This window comes from Ailuropoda melanoleuca, chromosome 8 (genome assembly GCF_002007445.2).
Source record: "Ailuropoda melanoleuca isolate Jingjing chromosome 8, ASM200744v2, whole genome shotgun sequence".
NCBI classification, from domain to species: Eukaryota; Metazoa; Chordata; class Mammalia; order Carnivora; family Ursidae; genus Ailuropoda; species Ailuropoda melanoleuca.
Genome location: NC_048225.1, coordinates 81,757,428 through 81,784,802, shown reverse-complemented (window position 1 = coordinate 81,784,802; position 27,375 = coordinate 81,757,428). Strand labels below are relative to the sequence as shown.

The following is a 27,375-nucleotide window of genomic DNA, read 5'->3' as shown; positions in this document are numbered from 1 at the left end:
GTTTTAAAAGAGCTTAGTCTAATCGGAACTAGTAGCGACAACAGTTGCTAAGTGTTGAGCCAGAATTGTGACCCAAGGGCTCTGTTCACTCTGCCTGGAAAGGTGGTGGCCATTGGACAAAAAGTTAATGGAGGATTTCAGGCAGCAAACGCTAGCACGTCCTTCCCTCTAGAGGGACCAAGGGCTTCTGCAAAGGCAAGTGGATAGGACAGGGTGTGGTTTGGGGAATGACAGGCAGTCTGATGTGACCCGAGTGGAGGCTGCGTATTTGGGAAGGGAGTGACCGGAAGAGGGAAAGACGGGCAGAGTTTGAAGGACGTGACCCCGCCATCTGTCTGCAGAGGCATCAGAGGCATCCAGCAAGGGAGCAAAAGGCTCAGCGCTGTAGTTCATAGAAGCAGGGCAGGTGTAATGACCCGGGACGATGCATGCATTGGAGTACGAGAGGAAAAAGGCACAGTTCAACATAATACATGGAGCACACTCACAACAACACTGAGAGTAAACAACCACCCATGCTTGGAAGAAAAGGCTGGAAGGAAATGTGTGAAAATGTGAACAGTGGTTATATTCAGGTGATGANAATGTGAACAGTGGTTATATTCAGGTGATGAGACTATGAGTGTTTCTCCTGTTCGGTGTTTCTGAATTTTATACATCTATTCATTTCATGAAATAAATGGACTGTGCTTTGGGTGGGGAAAGAAGGCGGCATTTGGAGAGGCAGGAAGGGCACTGTGGGGAAAGGCTGTTGCACCAGGTGGTACATGGGACTGAGGCGGAGCGTAGGCCCGCAGCATGAGGAGGGACATGAGGGAATTAGTTTTACATCGTTTACAAGTGGCAGTGATTGAAGAAATGTAAATACAAACACATTTTTAAAAATGCTCAGCTTTGTTCGTTGAGTCACAGAAATACAAACTAAAAGCAAGATGCANGGAGGGACATGAGGGAATTAGTTTTACATCGTTTACAAGTGGCAGTGATTGAAGAAATGTAAATACAAACACCTTTTTAAAAATGCTCAGCTTTGTTCGTTGAGTCACAGAAATACAAACTAAAAGCAAGATGCATTTTTAAAATGATTTTTCTTGAGGAGGGGGAGGGGCAGTGGGAGAGAGAGAGAGAGAGAGACTCTTAAGCAGGCTCCACGCCCAGCACGGAGCCGACTCTGGGCTCGGTCTCAAGACTCTGAGATCATGACTGGAGCCGAAATCAAGTTGGACGNAACGCCGGGATCACGCCCTGAGCCGAAGGCAGACGCTTAACCGCTGTGCCACCCAGGCGCCCCAAGATGCAATTTTAAAATGATTTTTCTTGAGGAGGGGGAGGGGCAGTGGGAGAGAGAGAGAGAGAGACTCTTAAGCAGGCTCCACGCCCAGCACGGAGCCCGACTCTGGGCTCGGTCTCAAGACTCTGAGATCATGACTGGAGCCGAAATCAAGTTGGACGCTTAAACTGACTGAGCCACAGAGGAGCCCCTTAAAATAACATTTTTACTCACCAGTTTGGCAAGTGATAAATTGATAAAGGGGTGATAATGCTGGTGCGAATGTGGGAAAATCAGTGATCCCAGACCCAGGATGGGAGGGGAGGGTGGTGCTAGCCTAGCCTTCCGGCAGCATGTCAGTTCTGAGACGTGCATACCCATACCCCATACAGACGTCCTGTTTTGGGGACTTTACTAAGAAACAACAGTACACACACACACACCTGAGCACCCTGCACACGCGGGCCGTCTCTTGTAGCGTTATTACAGTGAGAAACTGGAGGCAATCTCATGTCTAGGAAAGCAGGGGGGTTAGATAAGGTACGGTACATTCAGTGAACGACTGCAGCCTCTAAAGAGAAGAAGGTAGATCCTGATGCATTTAAATGAAAAAAACTCAAGTGTGTGAAGAATATTTTGTAACAAACTGAACAGCAGTTGTCCCTGGGTCAGGGGAGGGAGTACTTTTGTTTCAGTATTTTACAATAATACACCACAAAAGCAATATGGCTATTTCCATATTTGGAAGGAAAAAAATGACATCTGCAAGGCACTGACAGGACTTTGGTGACTGAGTGTGAGAGGGAGTAAGGGAGCAGCTGAGGGTACCTGGGCTCCTGGGCCTCAGTGGATGGGCAGCCGTGCAGGGGAGAGGAGGTTGCTGAGGGGAGGCTCCTCGTGGTTTTGGAATAGGTTGAGTCTGAAGTGCTAACCTTTTTTTTTTTTTTTTAATATTTTATTTGTTTGAGAAAGAGAGAGAGAGAATGAGTGCGGGAGGGGCAGAGGCAGAGGGAGAAGCAGACTCCCCGCTGAGCAGGGCGCCAGATGCGGGGCTTGATCCCAGGGTCCTGGGATCGTGACCTGAGCCGAAGGCTGGTGCTTCACCCGCTGAGCCACCAGGCGCCCTGAAGTGCAACCTCTTGACTGAAATGTCGGGGGTCCCTGGCTGCCCCAGTGGGGTCTCTGTGAAGCTGGCAGACATGAGGGCATCGGGCCCCTCGGGGTAGGGCCTACTGAAGGACAGCACTGGCTACTGGGGCGGATTCCCGTCGTATTGCGCAAGCCGCCCCCCCGCCCCCCCGCTGGTGTCAGGGACTCTGAGAACGGGGTGGAGGAACCCAGGGACTGCGCGCGGCCCGAGGGCGTCAGTCAGGGTTTGGCCGGGACTGAGCTTCCCCACCTGCTGGTCTCTGCAGCCGCGCCCATGCCTGGCGTCTAGCTCAGACCCCCTGCTCCCGACCCCTTTCCTCTCCGCTCCTGCAGCTGCGGCCCCTGGAGGAACCGGCAACCAGAGGAGAGGGACGGCCCCAGGCACGCAGGCCCAAGCTCTGAGCTCAGCTCGACGGCCAGAGTCTGAAGAAACCGCCGCGGCCGCCGCATCAGGTAGCCGCCTCCTCAGCAGCGGGCCGTTCGCTGGGGACAGCCGCTCCTTCCCGGGCCCTTGAACGCTTCGTTCGGGAAGCTTCGGGAAAGATGGCGTGCAACGTGGGGAGGGCAACGGGGGCAGAACAAGGCCGGGAGCCGGGCGCGAGCCCCCTCCCTTCGCGAGCCCCCTGCTCGGTCTGCCCTGCCAGCGCCCGGGGGCGTCGCGCGCACCCGCTGACATAACCACGCGACGGTACTTCACAGACTACGGGCGCTGGCGCGCGGCCGCCCTCCTGTGAGGAGCGCAGGGCTCAGGGCCCGACGCTCCCGTGTGGACAGGCTCGGAGAACCTCCTCGGAGTTTTCTGGGGTGGAGCTGGGCTCTAAAATGTGGGTCCAGGGAGAGCGGAGTACTTCCCGCGTGGTGTGCAGTACCTACCGAAGAGATTCGTTAGAAAGGAGGAGAACACCGGAGAGACAGACAGGATTCGTTAGAAAGGAGAACACCGGAGACACAGTGACGGCTGTGGGCGGCCGGCATGGGGGAGCTGGCATTGCCCCCAGCGGCCTGAGGCTGAGCCTTCCTCCCGCGGCAGCTTCTCTCTTCTTCCTTTTTGAAATCCGAAATCACCGGTGGCATCTATGGCATCCACTGGGGGCCATCCTGCCTGCTAAGAACTGAAGTTTCCAAGTGGCAAGAGGATAAATTTCCCTGAGCCAGATGGTACTTTCTTTTCCAGGGCAACTCTTTGGAATCCTGAAAGCAGATTTTACCATCCCAGCTCTGATGGACCCGGAAGATATGAAAGACCAATTTTTGAGGGAGGTGAGATTTCAGACCACTTCTGATGTTGATGGGTCAGATGACTTGACAATGCCAGGCAGTGCTGTGGGAACCAACATACCTAGAGAAAGAGCTTTGGAAAATTAGCTCCTCTGTTCCTATTGCCATCGCTCAGGCTCATGGTGACAGGCTGGTGCATGTGCTGAGAGTTTAGATCTTTTTCTTACTCTAACATTTTTTCCTAAGCCCTTTTTTTTTTTTTTTAATCAAGACAGCATAGTCAGAAGGACCTGAATTAGGGTCTTGGCTTTCTACTTGTTAGTTGTGTGACCTTGGGCAAATAACTTAATCTTTCTGTGTATCAGTTTCCTCAGGAATTAGGGCCAACAAAACCTACCGCATATGGTTGGTATTATGATGAAGTGAAACGTTCCATATAAAGTGCTTAGCAAACTGGCACGTAGTAAGCGCTTGATAAACACAAACATTAGCTGTTACTATAAACATTATTGTTCTGAATATACATTTGTTCCAGGCTCCCCCCACCACCCTCTGTTCTTTTAAAGGATTATAAGGTAGGACATTGTGAAGAGGAAGAATTGTTTCCAAATATTGCAACGGAAGCCTTAAACTGATTTTCGAATATGGCTGAAGGGCACATTTTTCAGTTATACCAGATAATAACCGTAGATGTCAGAGCTAGAGAGTTCCTTATAGGTCATACAACCAAATCATAAAAAAAGACAACAGATTGGCATTTATCTGGTAGCTTACTGCAGTTTACTCACCGGCCAAAGAACCAGCACCCAGGCCACTCATTCTAAAACCTCATAAACTCAAGTGTCTGGAAAGAACAGTAGTGTGTATTGTGTGTGTGTGCGCGCGCGCACGTGGATACATGCACTGGCCTGCCGGGGACTGGGGAGAGGAACTAGAAAGTTTTCAGTGCATTTTGCTATTGAAAGAAGAACAGGTGCAAATGATGCAATTCAACATCTGGTAATTTTCTTAGTAGACGTTCAAGTAATAAGACCGCAGTGCTGAGTAGTAGGTTTTCAAAAGTCAAGGACCCCCCCTTTTTTTTTTTTTGGTGGGTGGGGGGAACCAAACCAGAAATCATCTTCCTTCTGTTTTAAAGTAAAGCCAATAATGGGAAACTTGGGAGTCAAAACAGGGAATTCCACCTTTGGTAAGATGTATCTATTCCCTATTAATGGAGAGAATCTCTACCTCACAGACTTAAAGGATGGAAAAGGTGGGCACAATGTGTGTCTGTGTGTAGGAAGGTACAGCATATATTATTAGTTTAAGCAGCATTTTAAATTCCACACAGAAGGCGATGAAACACCTGGAGTGAGCTTACCCCAGTTCCAGGGACAGGGACAGGGACAGAGAAACATGGTGGCAGACAGACACAGTGCTCAGGGCTTACCACGGACTAGTGGTTGTTAACCCCAACTCAAGTTAGAATCCCCTGGGGGAAGTGGGAAAAAGAGCTCAACCCCAATCCATAGAGAGGGAGAGTTAATTGGTCGGTGGTGGTGCTCAAGAGGCATCCCCCCTCTTTTCTGATTTCAAAGTTCGGTAGTGTTTCTGATGAGCAGGATTGAGAAGCACTGGTTAAATAATTTGTTTTAGTCCCATTTGTCATCAGACTCCACCCCCCCACCCCTGCCCCCGGGGCTGTGGGGGTCTGTGTGGTGGTGGTCGTAGTGTCCTAACCAAATTGATTTATGTACTTTCCCATTAGGGAAGGTGCTAAGGACAAAAGGCAGGCAGCTGGAGCAGGGCTAAGAAAAAATAAAGGGCATGGCTGGACATAAAGGGTAGAGGTGGGCAGTTTAGGCCAGGAGGTCACAAGATAGCAACGGCAGTTTCTCTCTTTTTGATGTTTCAGATCCAAGAAGTCTTAAAGCTTACATTAGGTCACGAGCAATTCAGACTGAAATGGGTTGGCTTCGAAGTAAACAAAAAATAGCCCATGTCAACGGATCTGCAGTCTTCTTCTCGCACGATCTTCTCTGGATTTTGAGCGAATTTTAGTCTTTTAATTCCTAGTAGCAGACTGCACATTTGTTCCAGGCTTTTAGAAATAACTCCAGCTATATGAAGAGGCTAATTGGTAGAATTTCAGACCTGCACCTCGCACAAAAGAAAACTACCTAGGAGAAAAAAAGTGGCCTTCCTGGATTTTATAGAATGAAATAGGTATGCAGAAGCAGATGGAAGCATTTGGGGACAGTAACCTAGAGAATGACAAGCAAACAAGAACAAAAAACCCCAACGAAGCAACAAAAATCCTGAAACAAACCCCATTAATCTACCTGGGGAATTAAGAGAGGACAGTAGAGGGCTGGGAAGCTGAGTGAGGCTACGCTTCCAAATGACGTGGAGGACACTTTCCTTCTGAGCCACGAGCTATTAAAGAGACGTCAAGTGTTCCAGAATGAGGAGCTAAGGGCATCATCACAATACAACATATTAATGTGAGCTATTTGTCCTACTACGTGTAAATATTTTTTAAATATTGGGAATTGGGAAATTCTCTGACAACGTTGTTCTTAGTGTTAAACTATAACTTCAGAAAAAAAAATATAACCTCAGAAGAATGTTCCTGCATACATTTCCTTTCTGGTTTTTCTCCAAGTGTTCTAATCACCCAGTTACATGCTAGAAGTAAGGTGGTAAATAGGTCAAATACAGTAGCAACTTTAGTCTGAAATGTTTAAAGTTTATTTGTATTCTTTGTAGGAATATCAATAAAAGACCTCAAACGTATCTATATCTGTACATGTACAAGAACCATCAAAAATTATTCACAGAACAAAAATAAATCTTCTTTAGAACAAACCCAGGTAATGAAATGCAGATATGGATCTCACATATGGAACAATCTAAGTGCTACCAGCACAAAAATATGGCTTTAAAAATAAAATAAAATCTCGGGTTTTGTTTTTCTAAGGTGTATTTCTCTTTCTTGAAATAAAAAATAAATTATTTAGAGCTATCATTGTAAAATAGTCATGTGTATTAACACATTCTTATTAAGGCCCTGGAGATGAAAAAAAGAATCAAATTTAGAAGGTAAATGCCTCACAGGTGTGACTCAGGTTAGTGTGCTGCTGTCTGCGTGGGTTAATTCTAAAGTCACTAGGAAATATCTAAGCACCAGTCAAAATTTAACCTTTACTAATTTATTCCCACTTTTCTGCAGGATAGTGGTCATTGAGTCAATTAGTATTTTAACCTTTTGGTGACCTGGGAACTGAAATTTCTCCCTTGGGAGTTTGGAAATGACATAAATACGGTATTTATACATGAACATTTGAACCCGCTCCCACAGATGATGAAGGCCCCTACAACACAGCTTCTGTGGAAATCTTTCTACAACAACAGATAAATCTGGTCTTAGGTCCCAAATGAAAACATTTCCTAGTGGAACACGAGGGCATTTGAATGAAAAAGAAGAAAGGAGTAGGACATGAAAATGCAGGCTGACACGCGGGCAGAACGGCCACTTTGCGCTGCTGGGGTGGCTCGCTGTCTTTGCCGGATCCTGCTTGCTTGGTTTCTCAAACACCTGAGGAGTCTGACCAGGAACCAAAGCTCCTTCTTTCTGGAACCTACCCTCAGATCAGTGATATTCATCTTTCTTCCTATGACCCGCATGGTATCAAGGACGGTATCTAGGATTCTTGAGACGATGTCAGACCAAACCAATTTCAAGTCACTTTAACTTATATATACATATAACACATATGGTACATTTTAAAGAGGAACGAATCATGGTCATAACATCTAACAAATGAGAGCACAAAACCTACAAAGCTCAAGAAAGTCTGGGAACCACTGTTCTGTAAGATGGACTAACATTCAGAAAAGGGAAGCCCTAGGAATTGTGTGTTTTGTGTGGCTGTGCATGTGTTGTCTGCAGTCTGCCTTTCCAACGATCTGTGTATTTGAAGATTGGGCAAAGGGTATAATATAAATGCTGCTTCCTCGAACCTTCGGGCTACTGAGAGGCTGCTGTACATCAGTCCCCTTTTGGCTCATGTATCTTCCTCACGTTCTTTCACTCCTCATAAGATATTCTGTCTTTATGCAAATTTCACCACTTTTGTCCTTCCTAAACTCAAGAGAATTCATAACTGGGTCATGACAACAAGAGAATGCTTCTAGAACTAATAACAATCCCTGGAACATGGAAAGAGGTTCTACTTAAAAATTCAACACCCCAACATATCTTGCTTTTAAAAGACCAGTAAAATAGGTTCTTCCAACTGATACACTGATAAGCACAAAGTATCCCAAATTCTTGGCCCTCAGGTAATGGGTGGGAAGGCAACTATTTACTATTGGGGCAAGCAGGTGATTTCACACGAGACCTGAGAAGGGGAAGGGGAATGGAGAATGCCCTTTTGGTTTCCACAATCTGTAGGGGAAGGTGGCCCCCAGGGGGGTAGCTGACAATGACTGAGGCGGTGGCTTGGACTGAGGAGTGGCTGGGTCAGGCCCAGTGACAAGTCTAGTCTGGTGTCCAGCCTCGCTCCAGGTCGCATGGGACTTAGGTTCCTTCCCCAAGTTGCCACAACCAGCCTTCTCAGAATTCCAAACTGCAGATAACTAGAACTCAATCTAGGCGGAAGGCAAAGCAAATACTAATGCAAACTCATGTGATGGCCACGGTCTTGCCCTGGGACGTCCGAAGAAGAACTGCTCCCTCCCTGGGGCACCTCTTGAGGACAGACTGAGAGCCAGGGGCCAAGAGAGCCAGAGCTCCATGAACAAAGGCTGAGGTCGACTAAGATCTGGAAAGCTTTACTTTTAAAGTCCAGCAAATTCTCAAGGTCACACAGCATCGGAGACAGAAACTCCTACTCTTTCCTTCACTGTCCAACAACATCACAGGGAAAGGTGGCAGCAGAGCAGAGAAAACGACTTGGGACCAGCTCTAGACCAAGTGAAGACAACAAACAGCAAAGACAGCACGATGAGCTCATCCTCCTGCATTCTCCTCGTGAACGGGCTGCCCTGGCCTCTGACAGCACCTCGGTGAGAGCGCCTGCAACACGGCGGGCACTCAAGTGTCTACTCTAGTTACCTAGATGTCATCTCCCGTGTCGCGGCTTATGTCGTAGAGACTCGGGCAACGTGAGGACCTGATGGAAATGTCACTCTTTCTGCTGCTTAGGCCCAGAAAGCCTGTTGCTCCAGTGATATAAAAAGGGAGTATGAAAGAAAGTGCTTTCCTGAATTCCTAAATCCTACCCACACTGTCCTTGTGAATAGCCAAGTCTTGCTATCAGCTTAGACAAGCACTACACCTGAACTCCCAGTTCCACCGGACCGCGCTCCAGGCTGCAGCCCGCGATGTGGGGTGTGTGTGGCTGAAGGAGGAGTGGGTCACAGCTACCTGAACCCGCCTGCCTCTCCTCGACCAGGCCCTCCTCCCCGCAGGACATCTGGATGTAGTTTTTTGGGCTGAAGAAAAGCCAAATTAAGCAATACCTCCATAAAAATTATCAGCTGTTTGCTGCAGTCTTCCATACTTCAAAAACCTTTCCGAGTAAGTTCTACAGATGGCAGCTGCTCTAAAGACATACTCAGAAAAATGTTTGGATGGGAAGAGGCTCAAACGATAATCTAAAATTTAATATCTGGCAACAAATCTGAACTTCTAGCTTACTTCTAATTTGATTTTTTTTTTTTTACTCTTTTCTCTTCATTCAAGATAACCTGATAAGAGAGGGCTGCATCATGTTTCCAACATTGTGGGCATTAAATCTTCCAGAGTAGGCAGCCCTCTACGGGGATCCCACTATGCCAACAAGATATAGGCAGCCATCAAAAGCATATCTGGTTTTTTGTGTCTCCCCCAACCCCCAATACAGGTAAGCTTATCAGCCCTCTGTCATCCATAACTAACACTTCTGAGCTTCCAAACCTCAATGCAAGACATCACCCAAGTTACACATTTAAGGCCACTAAGACTGACACTTCTTTTACCAGGCTTTCTGTAGCCCAATGGAAGGCTTTACAAAGAACGGATTAAACATGACTGGAGCTGAGAAGAGCTCTAAACGAGGACACCTATGTTTACACCCCCCCCCCCAACACAGGGCACCTTCAGAATTAGTAAGATGGTTTTCCTTTTAAAGTAAGTGATTTTGACCACAGTGTGCCCTAAGCTTAGAGGGAAGAGGGAAGAGTTTGTAAAACAGCTACTGGGGGTCAAGAAATTAACCAAATGCCAAAAATCCGAGGGCGTGAAAACCGTAGATCAGATAAGCAGATGAGCAGCCGCTGATTTACAGCTCTGATTGGCAGAAACGAGAAGATGATGAAGGGAAATGTTTTAAAAGGCTGTGGGTTGGGGACTGTTGGGAGGTTGCTGAGATGCAAGGTCCAACAGAGATCCACCTGGGAGAGGGCAGTGCTCAGGAGGCCCGAGTGCAAGCTGGGTGCCGTGACTGGGAGGCTATTTCCAGATGTCGAGGCTGGGCTTCACCCCGCAGAGGACACAGTAAGTGTTCTCCTGTTTCCTTATAATATTGTCTTATGTAGAAACACTCACTCCGTGCTTGGGGCTCCCTCGGGTCTTTGTTTTCTCCCTCTCCCCTTTTCCTTTTCTTTTTAAAAAATTTCCTTACATTTTATAATTTAAAATAAACATCCTTAACTTATTTGAGAAATGTTGTTGCTTTCTCAGGAAAAAGAACTGCTTAGATCTTGCTTAAAGAGATTCAAAACCCTTTTAACGTTATATCTGACAGCAGAGAGGGCATGAACTTTTCCTATTTGTGCAGTTATATGTACATATGTGTGAGTATATATGTATATATATTTGTATATATAATGTCTGTTTTAACACGTAACATTCCATACTTCTGATAATCAAGTTTGCATTCAAGATGACATTTCACACCTCTGGAAAAAAGCAAGTAAATTAACTTCCACGACTGTTTGTGTCCTACAATAAAGCCAAGGATGACAGTTGGTGAAACTGAGTCATTATTGCCAAATCTATGAAGAGCATGGCAGTAACAAATGGAACGCATGGTCCTTGCACTTTAACTTTTCTTTGTTTATAAGTGGAATTATGACTTTTAAGACAGCCGTGCTTCGGATCTGGGTTTCCTTTCCAAATTTTAGTGAGGAAATTAGAAGCCATTTAAAAGCTAAAGACTGAGATAAAATTACCCTGCCTAGAGATTTGCTAGTACAATGGATAAAATCTTTATCCCAAACAAAAACTGTAAGTTACAAATAGAAAAAAAAAATTTTTTTAATAGGAAATATTCAGAGATTCCTGCTATGGTATGATTAGCCCTTTTTCTGTGTGGAAGAAAGGGTGTTTATTTTGGATGGCTTATGGACAGCATATTTGAACAACCTCTCCAGGGGAGAGTGAACCCTGGTGGTGAAGACTGCTCCCACTGTGGGGGAGGAAAGGGCAGTGGGTGTGTGGAGATGAAGATGGTATGCAGAGACACAAATATTTATAGTTCTGTAAACTCTAAAGAGGAAAAAGAACACCCTTTATTACAACTGGGGTTAAAAAAGCCCCCTATCTAAAATGGAAAATTCCCATCTGCTCTAGACAGAAGGAAATAAACATCAACAGGAGTTTAGTAGAAACCACTCCTAAAGTCCAGTTTTGATGCAACAGCTCTTATCTGTATTTTCTGAAACAGTGTATCCCCAAATCAGATTAGCTGTCCATCCAGAACCAGTCCTGCTTGATCAATGGGTTCAATTGTTTTGTTTGGTTCTTGGTATTTGCATGTTCTCCTAAAGGACAAGGGGAGCAGAGTGGGATTTTTAGACTGGCAGATGAATCCCTGAAAAATTCATTCTGACAATGTCCTATTGCACTCCACGTGCTTCTATCTGATAAGACACTTGGTCGCTACCTACCGAGCCCCTGGGCTCATTTCTCATTCACACATTGTTCCTACTTCTTCCTCCTCTAACAACTGCAGTGCTTTCAACAAGAGGAAAACAATAATAAAAATAGTAATAATTAAAAAGGTAATCTACATTATTCACTTCCTTTTGGTATATTACAGTGGTATTTTCTGTACATGGCCCAGAACTAAGTTCCCTATGTACATAGAGACATGGGGGGAAAGCATCGACCTTGGAAGTCTCAGCCTTATGCCCTGAAAGACAAGGTTCCTTTCTTCATCCCAGAGTGTCTCGCCACTCTGCTGTTCGGAAGTAGCAACATTCTGTAAACCTGGTGGGGTCGGGGAGAGGGCTGGGACAGGAGAGCGGGGACATTTCCTTCTGTCTCCTCCCACAGTCTGCGTGCTCACAAAGGCCGTCAGCAGCTGCTATTTTTGAATTCACCATTCTCCGTGATGGAAAGCTTGGTGGGATTGGTGGGGGAGATGCCATTGCGGACCTGCATGCTGTAGCGCTCCTTCACCTGCGTCAGCGCGCTCATCAGTCTGGTGTTGGCCGAGTCCAGGGACACGATCCGCTTTTCCTGTAACACACCAATGGGGGCTTTATTCAGGCTGCGTGCAGGATGCCGCACGGTAATGCTCCACTGAATGAATGTTCTAGTGCTTTCTATCAAACAGCAGTACGCATGATGCTTCCCAGACAAATGGAACGTCTCTGCCTCTTTCTGCGCACTACTCAGGTTTGGCTTCCCCTGAGCCCAAGGGGTCTGTGTTTCTTTTCTCTCTCTTTTTTCCTTTCAGCACAGCAGGAGTGGTTATTAATAATCCCTCGGGATGCTAGGATGATGTGAACGAGACACCATGTGTTACTTCAGACTGTGCAACAGGGGTGTCAAGCTGCTTTATGGTAGTAAGTGCTTTGGGTCAAAATTAAAACATAGAAATTAGGTGGCAAAGAAAGAAGCACCAGAGGTTTCATTTCACAAAGTGCATGTGCTCTATGGGTTCTCGGCCCCTCAAGAGGGCATATCAGTCACATTTGGAAAGAATTCACATTGTGCTCAAAATTAAAACAATACATGGTGGCAGTTTCTAGTCACCAACAAAGTAAGGATGCAACAGCAAGAGGGGAAAAAGCAGCCAGAAGCTCAGACCAAGGGGTCATTTGAATGTGGGAAGGGAGATGTGGCCAAAGGGGGATGCCATAAACATAACACATGAAAACAAACAGAGAACACAAGCTCCTCGACTCATTCCAGCTCAGAGTTACTCCAGGAAAGCTACCCAATAAGGAGATTGCTTTCATTTTACTTTTGAGTCTCTGGGGGAAAAAAAAAAACCCAAGAGAGAAAAAAGCACCCCCCCCACCAAAATATGGCAATCTAAAGGAAAGCAGGCTCAACTAAGTTTAAGAAAAAAAATCATCCCATCAAAATATTATCAGTATCACAAAGATTAGGAGAGAAACCCTAATCTTAGTTTCAGCAGGTAGGGAGATCATTCCAGAACTTTTCCAACATGAAGTTGTCACTTTTCAGAAAAGAGGCTAAAGCTGAGAGGGGTGGTCTTCACCTATGTCCATGAAATTAAAAAGAAAAAATATGTGAGGAACAACCCCCAAAGCCAAAAGGAGCTCTCCTCCCCTAGAGTGTCTGAATTTACCCTAGGAAAAGTGTGGTAAGGCGGGTCATGGTGAGGTGCAGAGAGGATGGGAAGGGCTGAGGGTTGGATGCTGCTCCTTGCTAGCGGGCAGCAGCCCTCCAGGGCCATGTCGGGGTGCTCTGCTGGGAAAGGCACCACCAGGTGGGGGCTGGGAGGGGCTGAGTGAGGACCACTGCCCTCCACTGCCCTGGGGGATGCTGGAGGCAAAAGCATTATGGACAACAGCATCAAGTAATGGTCCCCTTTAATCTCCTATTTTGGGGGTGGGGTGGGGCAGCAGGGCTAGGGGTTTCAAAAGTATGAAAAAAACCCTTGTTATTAGCATTAAAAAATGTCCTCCTTTCCCTGATGGGAGGTCTCAGGTGGTAAGATATATAAAATCCGCAATATTAGGTAAGCATTCATCTCATGTAAGATGCTTTTTATTTTGGGAGGGGAACTCATTTTAAGGGTAGGCAAAACTCAATGAAAAAAAGATCTGTGAGGCTTAAAAAAATAGTAATTAAAAAAAATCATAGCCAGTGGAGTTTGCTGGTATAAGAAGTCTAGATTTTTAAAAAGCCAGTAGGTAAGGACTGGCCAGTGGTTACCAGGAACCAAGGAGTGGGGGCCAAATACAGTGTTTCCCCCCTGGTTAAGAGTGGTCTCTGAACAGAATAACCAGTAATATCCTGAAATGATTAAAAAAGAAATTTCAATAGTAGGATAAATCATAGGGCCCCAATATGAAGGAAAGTAGGATTCTTCAGGTTTACCTCCCCCAAATTTTTTTTGGCATTCATAAAAAGTTATTTGATTCTTAAAGGGTCAAAAAGAAGGCTAAGAACGATTGCAACTATTTATTTCCTACGAGAGTAACAGCTGAAGCCAAATAACCCCCCTGCTGAACAGCTGGAAGTTTCCAAGTGGACAAACCCCCTTTTGTAATTCTCCCCACTGCCAACATCTCAAAACAAAAAGTAAAAGAAAAATAATCAAATAGGGACTTTTGAAAGTCAAGTTCAGTCGGCAAAAGATGCTCTGACATTTTGATTCCGCCTGGGTTGAAAGGCAAAGCAATCCACGCCTGACAGGAAGGATTTCCAGTGTGGGGAGTGCAGGAGCTGGAATGTGTAGGAGGCCAGTGTCCTGGGCCAGGGCTGGGAACTGCTCAGCTAGAGGACGGACCGGGTTTACTTGCCTGTTTGAATAATCTCATCTGCATTTATGACCTGTAATTTAACACAGCGGAGATATCACTTGCAACAGTAACTAGGCAGCTGCTTGCTTCTCATAGGAGGAAGCCCTTCTCTGTTCTCCATCTGAGTCACATGGAGAGATCCTGGGGGGTGAAAGTGGCACAGTCCCTGGTCTGATGCTTCAGAAATGGTACCCTTAGTTCCATCACCAGGATCCCCACGGCCGTGCTACAAGGTCCAAGACAGATGGTTTTGCCCTGGCCAGTGGAATGCTCATCGTCCTGCAGTGCCAGTTAGAGGGTGGCTGACCCAGGCCAGGGCTCATGGCATAAACTCCAGGAGACGGACAGGCTGACCTCAGGGACAAGCCTTGCCCAGAGGGGCGCAGGAATGCTGACACAGACGAAAACCAGTTCACTGGGCACCAGGCCTTTAGTGCTTTGGGAAATGCTGGGCTCAGCTCGAATACAAGGAAAGCAACCGTATTCACTTCAGAAATATCTTCCACTACCAGTGGCAAAGAAACATGCCAGGGACCTAAAAGTATGGGCTACCTCACTGGGAGGCTTTCACCCCGAACATGTGTGCGTCCTATTAAATGATGCCAGAAGGGCTGCTCTGCTCCATCAGACACGATGGAAGATTTATCCCTACAAAGGAAAGGGTCTGATACAGAAAGTCATTCATTACAAAGGTTGTCCAAAGATGTTCAAAGTCTTTTGCTATAATAAGACTTTAATGTATCAGTTAAGACAACAGCTGGAATTGGAGGTTATAATTTTTTTAAAAAATTATCTTTAGTGTTTATGATTTGTGTTATACTTGGTATACTGGTTTTCAAAATGTGGTCCAGTGGATTCTCCAAGTATTCTTCAGGGATCCACGGTGGGCCTCTGGTAGAAAGCTTAATGTACAGTAATGCCCATGTCTGACAAGGTAATTTACTGTATTTAGCCAACCTCAGTGTGATTTTATCCACGAGCTGAAAGCGGTCCTTGCTGGCGGTACTCAGTATGAGCAGCTGGAAAGTGATCTATGGAAGGTCCCTCTGGTTTGACCAAAATAGTCCATGGCATCCAAGCATTTGAAAACCACTGATTTGAGGTATGGACTCAAAATACCTAGTTTAGCCAGACCACAAGCTGATGTTGACTAATGCTCTGAGGATCATATTTCACCCATCCCTGAACAGCGACACCTTCCTGGTTCACCGAGAGAAGATCCTTACTTTCCAGAGCTTTTGAGGCCTGACAGATCCTACTCCCTTTCTTGTTTTCACCATCCATGCCGGACTCCTGCGTCACACCCAGTCATTTTGCCCTTGATGTCAAAATAGGGGACGGGAGTGGGTAGAAATTGTCAGAAGCTAATGAGGCTGTCCTGACAGGCAACCGAGAAGAGGGAAATGCTCTGTGCATACAGCCACGACTGTGACACACCCAGGGTTCCTCTGCTTAAGGAGGAGACAGTTTTAGACCAGCTGGAATTATGAAAATGGTCTGTTTTATCTCATCAGAACCAAAATCTCTCCTGGTGTGATTATTAATAGGACTCTTCCTGCATTATTCTGTCACACTGAAAATCCACAAGTGAAAACTTATTAACAGTGGTTTTTCTGACTAAATTGCTTTCTGTATCCAGGCTGTTTCTCTGAAGGCTCCGGGATGAATTTTTATAGTATGTATGGCAAGATGGCCTTGTCTCCACTACCCTCCCTCACCCCCTCGGGGACACCCAGAAAGGTTTAAAAAAAGGACCAAGTCAGATAATTACAGCAGACCTTTCTTCTGAGTCTTATGAGGTCCAAATATCTAGAAACTTCAGAGTCCAAAATATTCCAGGAGCTACACTGACAAGAGTGTCACAGCTCACACTGGCCTACAAGTCGGGTGTGTGTGGAGCATGGGGCCCAGGAAGCCTCCTTCCATGGCTCTGCTTTCAGCCTCCCTCCCAACTCCTTTGAAAAATAAACCTCATCCCACATTAACCCTGTCAAGAAACCAGACAGGGGGTGTTAGGTGCACGCTTAATAATCCCGGGACCTTCGACATAGACGGTCCCCTATGCAGAGAAGAGAGTAGAACATAAAATCTTTGTTCCCATTTTTATTCCATAACTTAGGGATATGATAAGGTCTTTAAGGGTGAGAAATGCAAACCTGTGTGGGCTGGCTGTCTCCAGGAAGGGGATACATTTGGTGGCTAGATCAGCCGCTATCAAAACCGTACCTGCCTTTCATTATTTGTTTCACTCTAAGAAATACAACCATATTTTGCAATGATAAAATGAAACCAAATCAGCAATGTTTCCCTGCCTCCTGGATTTGGCTCTGATCACTGATGTGCCCTGTGAGGTGCTCTTGGCAGTCATGGCGCCATTTGTGTTGTAGGTACAAGCTACAGTGAGCAGAGGCCCAGGTTCCGATTTCACCAAGACTAAGAGGCTCTCTAAGCACAGTGCCAACAAAGGAGGGCAGCCAAGCAAATCCCAAGCATCACTGCCAAATCCTGCATGGAAAGAACAGCAAGGAAAGGTACCTGCCACAACCCTGTCTTTCCCCTACAGTTCCACTCGTATGTGGGGCTAGAGGTCGATGGCACAGTGGACGTGACTAACAAGACCGTGAACATCACAGCCAAGCGATGGTCAGTGGAGGTCACAAGCCAGACACATGCGGTGTGCTTTTCACAGTTACCACCTTAGAGAATGCTCTCCTTTCCATAAGGAAAGAAGGAAACCCCATCATGCACTAGGTTGAGATTTATCAAGCAACTGCTCTAAGCACGCTAATACTTTGCTGGGTTAACAGACCTGTCACCAGTCAAAGAAAGGAAAAGTAATACAGGTCACGTGGAAACTCTTAATCTTCAAAAGGTAATGCTGAGAACTTTCCAATGACCCATTTTTGCAGTATGTGCCTTGGCATTTCCAAGGGGTCGGCAGTCAGGAAATTTAACAGTGACTAAGTGCTAGAGTCCACTAGATTCAAGGCCTGCTCACCTGCGCATCGATTATCTTTTGTTTTGCATCAATAACTGCTTGCATCTCAGCGTGATCCTTCTTCAGTTCCTCTTCCACAGCCATCAGCCTAGAATATGGCAGCAAGGAGACATCGAGAACGTCAAAGAGAAGTCAGCTGACGTAGGGGACAAGAAACCCAAACCCGGCAGAGTCTAGATTTCCACTCTTCCCCAATGAGAGGTCTGTAATCATGCTTGTTTACTTCTCTCCCACCTTGGAAGGAGACACCCAAGGCTGACCTCTCGGCTTGTGGCTGGATCCCGTGCATTTTCTTTTTTTTTTTCTTTAAAGATTTTATTTATTTATTTGACAGAGAGACAGCCAGCGAGAAAGGGAACACAAGCAGGGGGAGTGGGAGAGGAAGAAGCAGGCTCATAGCGGAAGAGCCTGATGTGGGGCTCGATCCCACAATGCCGAGATCACGCCCTGAGCCGAAGGCAGACGCTTAACCACTGTGCCACCCAGGCGCCCCTCGTGCATTTTCATCTCCTCTGGGACAGGGACCCCATAATTCTTTCCTCCCCCTCCTCTGTCACATCCTTCTCCCAGCATAGCTTATTTCATTGCAAGCTATCAAACCAACCAGAAAAATGCAAACACCCCCCCTCTTATTCTCAAGTTCCCTTGTGACAGCTGTCCCTTCTCCCCCCTGCATAGCTGAGTTTCTCAGAGTGTGCTACAATGAGTAGGCCTACTTTCTTTCTCAGGCGCCACTCGCATCGTAACCCCGGACACTCGACTCCATGAAACAGCTCCAAGACTGCTAATTCTCTCCATACTTCTGAAACAACAAGTCTTTTCTATCCTCATTTTGCTTGACCCCTCAATAGCATTTGGCAAGAGTGAAGCACAGTGGTTCTGAGCCTGGGTCTGGAGCCTGACTCCCTGGCTTCAACTCCTGGCTGCCCTGCTAAGTGACCTTGGGCAGGTGACTTCATGGCTTTGGAGCTTGTTTCTTTATTTGTAAAATGAGAATAATGCCTGCCTCAGACACTGGCATTAAACACATTTTTATTAACAGATTAAACCAATTATTATTTGTAAAGTGCCTGGTCCATGGTGAGTGCTATGCAAGTGTTTGGTAAAACTGACCCCTCCCTTAGACTCCCTGGACATCTTGGACTCTCTCTCTCTCAGTTCTCTGGCCCTAAAGATATCCAGTGATGCTGCCCTTCCATGTCTCTAGACTAATGAAGACCTAAGTGACTCTTGGACATTGACTACTAAGACCTTTCAAGTGAGTTGCTACATTTCCATTTTTTCTAATTATGATGATGAAAGGAAAACAGACTACCTCTATCTTCAAAGGAAGGGTAGGAAGGCCTCACATTTAGAGAATGTTAAGAGATATGGTCATGGGGGCGCCTGGGTGGCGCAGTTGTTAAGTGTCTGCCTTCGGCTCAGGGCGTGATCCCGGCGTTATGGGATCAAGCCCCACATCAGGCTCCTCTGCTAGGAGCCTGCTTCTTCCTCTCCCACTCCCCCTGCTTGTGTTCCCTCTCTTGCTGGCTGTCTCTCTCCATCAAATTAATAAATAAAATCTTAAAAAAAAAAAAAAAAAGAGATACAGTCATGCTTCACATCCGTACGAAGGCCCACAGAGCGTACGTAGAACTGAAGTGGCTTTTGCTGCCACGACTTCGGGATTCTTTGGATCATCTTCCGATCTCTCTGTGACCCTGACTGGCCCCCATCCGCCGCCAGGTGATGGTCTGACCTGCTGATGATGCTCTTCATCTGGCTGTCCTTCTCCTCCTGCTGCCTGCGCAGGCGCTCCTCGCTGTCCTCCAGCCTGGCCTTGTATTCCAGCAGCAGCTTCTGCATCTGCTGCTCCTGCACGAGCAAGCGGCGTTCATACTCCTCCAGCCGCCGGCTGGACACTCGCAGGCGCTCCTTCAGCTTCGTAATCTCCTGCTCATACTAGAGCAGAAGAGAGGCATCAAAGACAAGGGGGGAGAAATGGAGTTACGTTGTGTTTTGAAATCAAGGTGGTTGGATGCTATCTGAGCTGCCATTCCATGTGCTGCTAATAGTCTTAAAATAAATGACCAAACGGCATAAATGGTAAAGGAGCTCTGTCCTCCCTCCCCTTAAAATCACATTGTTAATCTGAACTTGACATTTTGAATCTATATATTTATGTATCTCTTTCCACATTAACTACCAGTTGCTGCAAGCTACATCCAATCTGTATCAAATGGTGGCAGGGAAAAAAAAAGATCAAGTACTTAGAAGCCTGGCAAATCACTTAAAATAACCCAAAAGCCAGTTGTCCACCAGAGAAAAGATTTCTGTATCATCACCTGTACTGGAGGCTCTGACATATCCTGGGCTGGGCTCATCAGACTCTCATTCCTTCATTCTACTAGAATCAGCCCTTTAGAGGACAAGGAACATTTCTATAATGTTATGCTACTAAATCAATAAATAGAATCTGATGGCAAAGTAAGCTATTGCTGCTTTTTCCCCAACTATACAAGTGTAAAATATTCAGGTCAAAAGCACTAAGCAAAAGGCCTACAAATTCTCCAGGGCTGATTAATACTGCCTCTTGGCCCCTTTTCATGATGTGGTTCATTGGCTCAAACTGGTACTGGCTGGAACATGTATGTCTGTTTTCTCATTAAAGCTTTATATAAATATATATAAACTAAAGCTTTATATAATAAATTCTTACGAAAGCTTTATAGAATCCCAGCCCTTTCTTGTACTGACGTTGCAGTAGTTCGGGTGTGAGTACATTGGAATGTCACATTTCTAGGTGAGGTGAGAACCATAAATTTTCTTGTATATGGTCTACTTAAATTCATTATTAATTCATGATAAATCTGTATGGTGCTTTGTAAAATGCAAACTATTTCACAGAATATCCCATTTAATTGACAATCAGGCAGTTAGCTTCTGTTTACCCAACATCATGACCCTAAACTACATTCTTTATCCAGAAGGTCAAAGATGACAATTTTCATGACAGTTTAAAAAGGTAGACTGCATCAGTAAGCATATTTTAGGATCATGCTGATAAGTAAGCAGGATTAGTTGTGTGGTTGTTAATTAAATGAGAGAATGCCATACATGATGTCAAGCCTCTTATTTCACAATCCTTTTTCTCCATGTCAGCTTTTCTTTAAAAGAAAACAGAAATAGATAATATTTGTTTAAAAATCAATATAGACCTAGAAGTTCTTTATCCAGTAAAGGCAAAACGGGGGGAAAAAAAAAAAAAAGACAAAATCATTAAACAAGGTCTGGAAAGGTAGTCTAGTCCAAGGATAATTTTGGCCTTGGTTGAGGACTAACAACCAGTTTATAGAAACACTAAATATTCCCCTTCAATGACTAGAAATGAATAGCAGAATATCTCTAAATTAAGGTAACCTACATGAAAAGAAAATTAATTCTCCCACCTTAGCCTGACAACATTTTCTGCATATTTTCGCACAGAGACACTACTGACTTGTTATATACAGATGTGTACATGCTGGACAACATAAGACACGGAGTTGAAACTGGGAGGGGAAGAGATCGTGTCGTTGGCTAGACTGCCCCTCTGTGGCCTATGACTGTGGGGCAAGAAGTGAACAAAGCCAGGCTAGTTCTACCTTCTCAGCATGCTTGGATTCATCTTGAGTTTGCTCAGTCTCTTCCACATCCTCTTCATACTGCCCATTGTTCAGCACCCAGGCTGCTGTCCTCTCTACTGGGGACATTGTGGCAGAGTCCACAGGTGACTGTACCTGCATCAGAAACATTTATTAGCATCTCCCCAAACAGCTCCATTTCACAAATGGAATTATTCTTGGAGGACAAAACTGTGATCTAATAAATACTCTCAGTTCTAAGTATTATTTTATTAAAGACGGGGCTGGGGGTGAGGAATGAGATTATCTACTTGTATAAGAATACACTATTCTGAATAGAAATTCCTTTTTTTTTTTTTTAAAGATTTTATTTATTTATTTGACAGAGATAGAGACAGCCAGCGAGAGAGGGAACACAAGCAGGGGGAGTGGGAGAGGAAGAAGCAGGCTCACAGTGGAGGAGCCTGATGTGGGGCTCGATCCCATAACGCCGGGATCACGCCCTGAGCCGAAGGCAGACGCTCAACCACTGTGCCACCCAGGCGCCCCCTGAATAGAAATTCCTATGCATCACATCCAAGAAAAGAAAGCCAAGGCCTTACAATTGTTCATTAGTCCAGTGGTCCAATTACCAGTGAAATCACAACAATGACAATGAGAGAAAAGGCCTGACTTGATGGTTGACTGCTCAGCTGCGGAAACGGCTGGGTAACCCAGAGACGATTGGAAACCAACAAACTGACGCTAAACAAACTCACAAGGTACCCATTTATTTATCAGAATGCCAAGTCCGTAATTTTCACATTAATCATTTAGACAAAGAGAAAAAACAAGTGATATTGCTCATTTTTACAGAGTGCTGACTTCTTGATGGATGAAGACCGCTCAGAAGTCTGTATTTTAGACCAGACAGTTTCTTGATGAATACAGGATCAAAACAATAGATACTGGATTAGTTTAAGGGATATTTCAATCCAGTTAGGATAGCCAGATAAATTGCCCTTTTCCAATATTGATATACAGAGTGATAAGAATTCTGGCCTTAAGTAACCTGGGGCGCCTGGGTGGCTCAGTCAGTTGAGCGTCTGACTTTAGCTCGGGTCATGATCCCAGGGTCCTGGGCTAGAGCCCCATATTGGGCTCCTTGCTCAGCGGGAAGTCTGCTTCTCCCTCTGCTCCTTCCCCCACTCGTGCTCTCTCCCCCTCAAATAAATAAATAAATAAATAAATAAATAAATAAAATCTTAAAAAAAAAAAAAGCAACTGTGCCACTTAAACTGTCCCTTAATCTCTTCAATACTTTTTTTTTTTTTTTAATCTACTGTTTAGGGATATCACCACCATCACCCGGCACCACCCTGATATCTCATAGAGAGTTGTAGGGTCTGAGTCAGGTAATGCATGTGAAAGTTCTTTGGAAACTACAGAATACTGGAGAGCTTGGATGTTACCATATTTATGTTTAGAAAACTGGCATTGGATATTACAATTTATATTAAGCTACTGAACATTAATGCTTTCTCTACAAATGATGCTAGAAATATAAAACAAATTATTTTTCTCTAGTGTGCTTGCAAGAGACAGAGAATGAGAACGAGGGAGGGTGGGAGGGAGAGAAAGTAGGAGAGAACACAGCACTGTATGTGAGCTTGCCTCTTTATTTATCTGAAAAGATTTCATTTATTTGACAGAGAGAGAGTGAGTGAGAGTGCATGTGCACAAGCAGGGGGAGCAGCAGGCAGAGGGAGAGGGAGAAGCAGGCTCCCCGCTGAGCAGAGAGCTCAAAGTGGGACTCCGTCCTAGGACCCTGGGATCATGACCTGAGCCAAAGGCAGACGCTTAACCAGCTGAGCCACCCAGGCGCCCCTGAGTTAGCCTTTTTAGAATTAACATAGATTTCTATTTTGAGGACCAACACTGTATAATCTCATAATTGGAGGGAATTTTCTCTCCCATGCAGAGCTATCTACCTTAAGATTATCTTTATGTCATTCTGAAATAGAACCCCGTTAAACTCTAAATAGATAGCTATTTTAAAAGAAGGGGTTTTCTGATGACTTTGCAATTTAGAAAGACTAGATGAAAAATACTGGCTGCAGACACTAAAAGGTTATCAATGGCAGGTTGGGAGAAACTCTACAAAATACACGTATACAAGTCATAGGAGGGTGTGTCTTAAAGGTGTGAAGCAGAACCTGGTTTAGCTGATTTGCAAACAGATTACAGATATGTATCAATAAAAAGTAGCATCACGCCTGAGGCACACATAAGCAGTTGTTAATGGACTTCTAGAAGTTCCTCCTTTAAAGCCATTTTCTCCACTGTGTCAAGAAACATATAAACATGTCTTAAATTTCATGATCTTTAGTTCTTACAAGTCTATCTCTGTCTCCACTCTGGTATCTAGGTATGTTATGTTGTATACTTCATTCATTTGTGTATCACTTTATTATTTTTGTCATAACCACATCATCACTGAAGTATTATTTATCATCTCTTTACAACAACTTTTTCCTGTTAGCTGAGTCCTTATGCTAAGCAATAACATCAGTAAAATCATAAGTTTGAGGTGATATATATTATATATTTATAAATATATTTTAATATTAATAATTACATATTTTTCTAATACGTTTTAAAATATTACATGATTAATTAAATAAACATCTTGTATACTTAAATAATTTTGAGGATCAAACTTTAGAAACACTGACCTATAGGACAGAGTATCATCTATAAAGGAAGGTAATAATTATCCACATCAGAAGTTATTATGAGAAACAAAGGAGTTAGCATGTAAAAGTGTTTTGTAAACAGCAAGGTACTTTACACACACACACACACACACACACACACACACACACACACACACACACACGTTCTCCCCCTACTGGATTCTAAAAGCAGAGCACAATAAATTGCTTCAGCATTCGCAGAGAAAACTAGTTTTACAAGAGGTTTAGGGTTTTATTTGATGAATGTACACCTGCAAGACAAAAGAATGTGGTTCTGAGTTTTAAAAAATTAATAGAAAGCCAATATTTAAAGGAGACAAACCCTTTTTAAATTTTATAATCTTATCAGGTTAGCACACAGGGCACGAAAAGCTGCTTTTCTATGAAACCAGGATTTTCTATTATTCAATCGTGGTTTGAGATAATGCAGGTACTAAAACTAATAACAACTTTACTGTTTGGAATTTATTACTTCAAGGCAGCTAATTCAATAGCTTTCTGCTTTATACGGTTAACCAGATGTTGCGTGAGTGGACTTTCCTTTCCTGTGATTTGTCATGGGGTAGCTATTTACTGAGTGCCTATAAATGCACTGCACACTAAAGATATTCCTAAGAACACACTAAGGAGAGATCTTAGCCCCTAAACACAGATTAAAACAATGACGATGACTCCTTAGCACAATCTAGGCTTTGACTGTTAAGTGAGAAGCTGTAAAAACAAGAGTTGGTTCATTCCACTGGTGATGGTGGTAGCTACCGTTATCTTCAGAAGGACTAACAATGTCCAATGAATTATAAGAGATTGTGTGATGGAATTGGGCATTTGGGTCTATTCCTATTTTATTGGTTGAATCTGATTTTCAACCACTTCCTAGTGTATCTGAGCACTCCGCATGGCATATAGCAGGTAGTCAATAACTGTTGAAAATAAATATTTACTATTCCTTGTATTCATGGTAAAACCTTTACAATCTTATAAAGAACAGAAAAGTAATACTGAACAAATAAAAAAATAGTTAAAATAGAGGTGATTTTTTTGGTTTCTTTATTTAGAAAACTATATACTGTCTCTTCCAGTTTTTTTCTATTGGGTTTTATGTGTGCTGGTCTTATTTCCCAATTAGATTGTCAATCCTTGATGCATGGCACCATATTATACAGTTTATTGTAGCAATGCAATTGTGATATAGATGCTCAATAAAATATTATTCATTTATTAAAACTCTGGTTCTCTTTAGAATTTATTACTGAAGTATGATGTATTACTAAGAGAAAGACACCATATGCTTCCCTCTAATCCTCTGCAAGTGCGTCAGAGGCTTTTCTTCAATGATTGTTCCATCTCCTTCACAAGCTGACAAAGACAGCAAAATCTATAGTTTTTATTGTTATTAGTTATTATTTAGGCATTACTATAGATAGCAAAATTTATTATCTCTAGTTTACAGTCAAAGAGATTGGGAAAAGAGATTGGCAAGTGCTTCAAATCCCATTTTGCTCAGCTAAAGCCTTAGGAAGAGTATTTATATCCACTGTCAACGTGGATCATTAAAGAAAGGGAAGGATGAAAAAGACAAAAAGAAAAGCAGTAGGAATTCCTACTAGGAATAAAGATAAATTTAGGGTTTCTCTGGGAAAAATATTAATGCTTTGGGGCAAAAGGGCCTGAGACAGCAGTTTCTCTGATGCTGTTATCACTCATAGCCTGGCTACGCTGAGGACAATGGAGAACAGGCCAGTTCCCTGTTCCTTGCTAGTATTTACTAGATACAACTAAGGCTTGCTGGTTTCAGTTTCTCCAAGTCTGAAACAGTCCGGTTCTCAAAATGAAGAACACTTCTGCTGTCAACACCAAAGAAAGGGCTGACTGAAGAAGTCAACTCTGAGGGTTCTGGAAGAGCCTGGTCAGGAGAGGGCTCAACACATCCACATGTGAAAGCTGCTGCATCCTTCCAACAGGACTGTCAAATTTGAATTTTTTATTTTAAAAGCCTCTTCGAATTTGAATTTTTAAGGTTATATAACATGCTGTATCTGAACACATACACTATAAATACAGTCTATTATACATAGACAGTACATGATACATGAAAAACAAAATGGAGAGGAAAATGAGGAGGAAAAATCCAAATAAGGGCTGAAAAGGTAAAAAAATCTGAAGGCAGTTTCCTGAAGAAAAAAAAAAAAAAGAACAAAAACCCCCCAAAAACCAAACCTCTCTTCTCTGTAGATTGTTTCACTGGGATTTCATTTCCTTCCTACTCAGTACGTATATGAAGACTGAAGCCAGTAATGCTGCCAACAATGGGCACTCCTTTGTGCTAAGATACAGATGGAATTTGCATGGGACAAAGCCACTGATAATTACAGACGCCTACAGAACAATCCCCACAAAGAAATCCTCTAGTTTTGGGGAGAGAAGAATTCCCCAACACAATTTGCAATTACAATATGTAAAGGAATTTGCCAAAAATGTGCTGATTATATAGAAATTCAGAGGCTTCATGGGAGTGAGAGGAGAAAAGCAAGAAACCAGAAGATAAGGAAAAAAAAATAACAACATACGTTGGAAAGAAGAAACCATCTGCATAGAAAAAGCCCATGTAGAAAAACCAGAACCTTGAGCAATAAAAATACAGTGATTTATGCTTCAACTGATATGATGGTGGCACCAGCAGCAAAGGCATAAACAAAGATGAATATTTAAAGCTGCTCTAGGCCATCTCACTACGTCTGTGCCTCACTTCGCGCCAGCGTAATACAGACATACCCCAATTCATCGATGGCTTGTGGCACAAAACATTTTTAAATTGGTTGTTTGGAGACTGTATGCATTTCCTGCCTCCCATCTATCCAGACGGCCTTCTATTCACCCACAGAAACATGTACTGACTGCTTGTGTGACGGGTGTTCTATTTTCCTACACCTAAACATTATAAATGACAACTGGTTCCAGATGGTCACACAGAAGGCTATGTCATTTGTAATATTTATAAACTACCAGTCTGAGTAACGCCCTGCGAACTGAGGACTACATGATACGGGGGAATGGGTTAGCATTCCTCTTTTCTGTCCAGGGGTGGGCCCAATTCAGCTTTTGAAAAGCAAGTTGGAGGGCCCTTTCCGTTGTCCTGTCCTCTCTGCCAATCTGATATCCTTCTCTACCCCTTATCCCATCCTCGGGGACCCAATTCTACACTTAGCCACCCCCCCCTCCAGTGGATGTCTGCCTCCACGTCACAGTTCATCTCTAAAATTACTTATCTTTCTTTTCTCCTCTCAATAGACACTTTGATTCTCTGAAAGTAGTTGATCTCAACCAGAAGCTAGCATAAAAGCAAGTGTGGAAATGATCATGATAAGGTGTGAATGACCGCCTTCTGACATACAAATTAAGTGTATTTATATGACATAACATGACATACATATGAAAGATATAGATATGCATAAGCATTTTGATTTTATGTAATCTTCTTTCCCTTTCTTTAAATGAAAATGCTTATTAAATCAAACGAATTGGGGGAGTGACTGGATGGCTCAGTGTGTTAAGCAGCCAACTCCTGGTTTCGCTCAGGTCATGGTCTCGGGATCCTGGGACTGAGCCCCGTGTTGCGCTCTGTGCTCAGCAGGGAGTCTGCCCAAGGATTCT

General features: G+C 44.0%; 2 protein-coding genes across 8 annotated transcripts in view; one reads left to right on the top strand and one right to left on the bottom strand.

Moving 5' to 3' along the window:
• CLEC20A (C-type lectin domain containing 20A) overlaps positions 1-6,329 on the top strand; it is a 19,163-nt gene extending 12,834 nt beyond the window's left edge. The window contains exons 7-9 of the mRNA XM_034666772.1: positions 2,753-2,872; positions 3,594-3,679; positions 5,535-6,329. Of these exons, the coding sequence (XP_034522663.1) occupies positions 2,753-2,872; positions 3,594-3,679; positions 5,535-5,615 (287 nt within the window). The 3' untranslated portion in view covers positions 5,616-6,329. The remainder of the gene's footprint in view (positions 1-2,752; positions 2,873-3,593; positions 3,680-5,534) is intronic.
• Positions 6,330-6,352: 23 nt separating this feature from the next.
• Positions 6,353-27,375, bottom strand: part of RASAL2 (RAS protein activator like 2) — a 365,023-nt gene continuing 344,000 nt past the window's right edge. For 6 of the 7 annotated variants that reach the window (XM_011220942.3, XM_002916183.4, XM_034666768.1 and 3 more), the window contains 4 exons: positions 21,011-21,145; positions 19,126-19,328; positions 17,388-17,475; positions 6,353-12,128 (listed from right to left, as the gene is read on the bottom strand). In XM_011220942.3, coding sequence (XP_011219244.1) covers positions 11,964-12,128; positions 17,388-17,475; positions 19,126-19,328; positions 21,011-21,145 — 591 coding nt within the window. In that variant the 3' untranslated portion in view covers positions 6,353-11,963. Of the gene's footprint in view, positions 12,129-14,360; positions 14,421-17,387; positions 17,476-19,125; positions 19,329-21,010; positions 21,146-27,375 lie in introns of those variants that run through there. The other variant, XM_034666769.1, reaches the window with a different exon arrangement.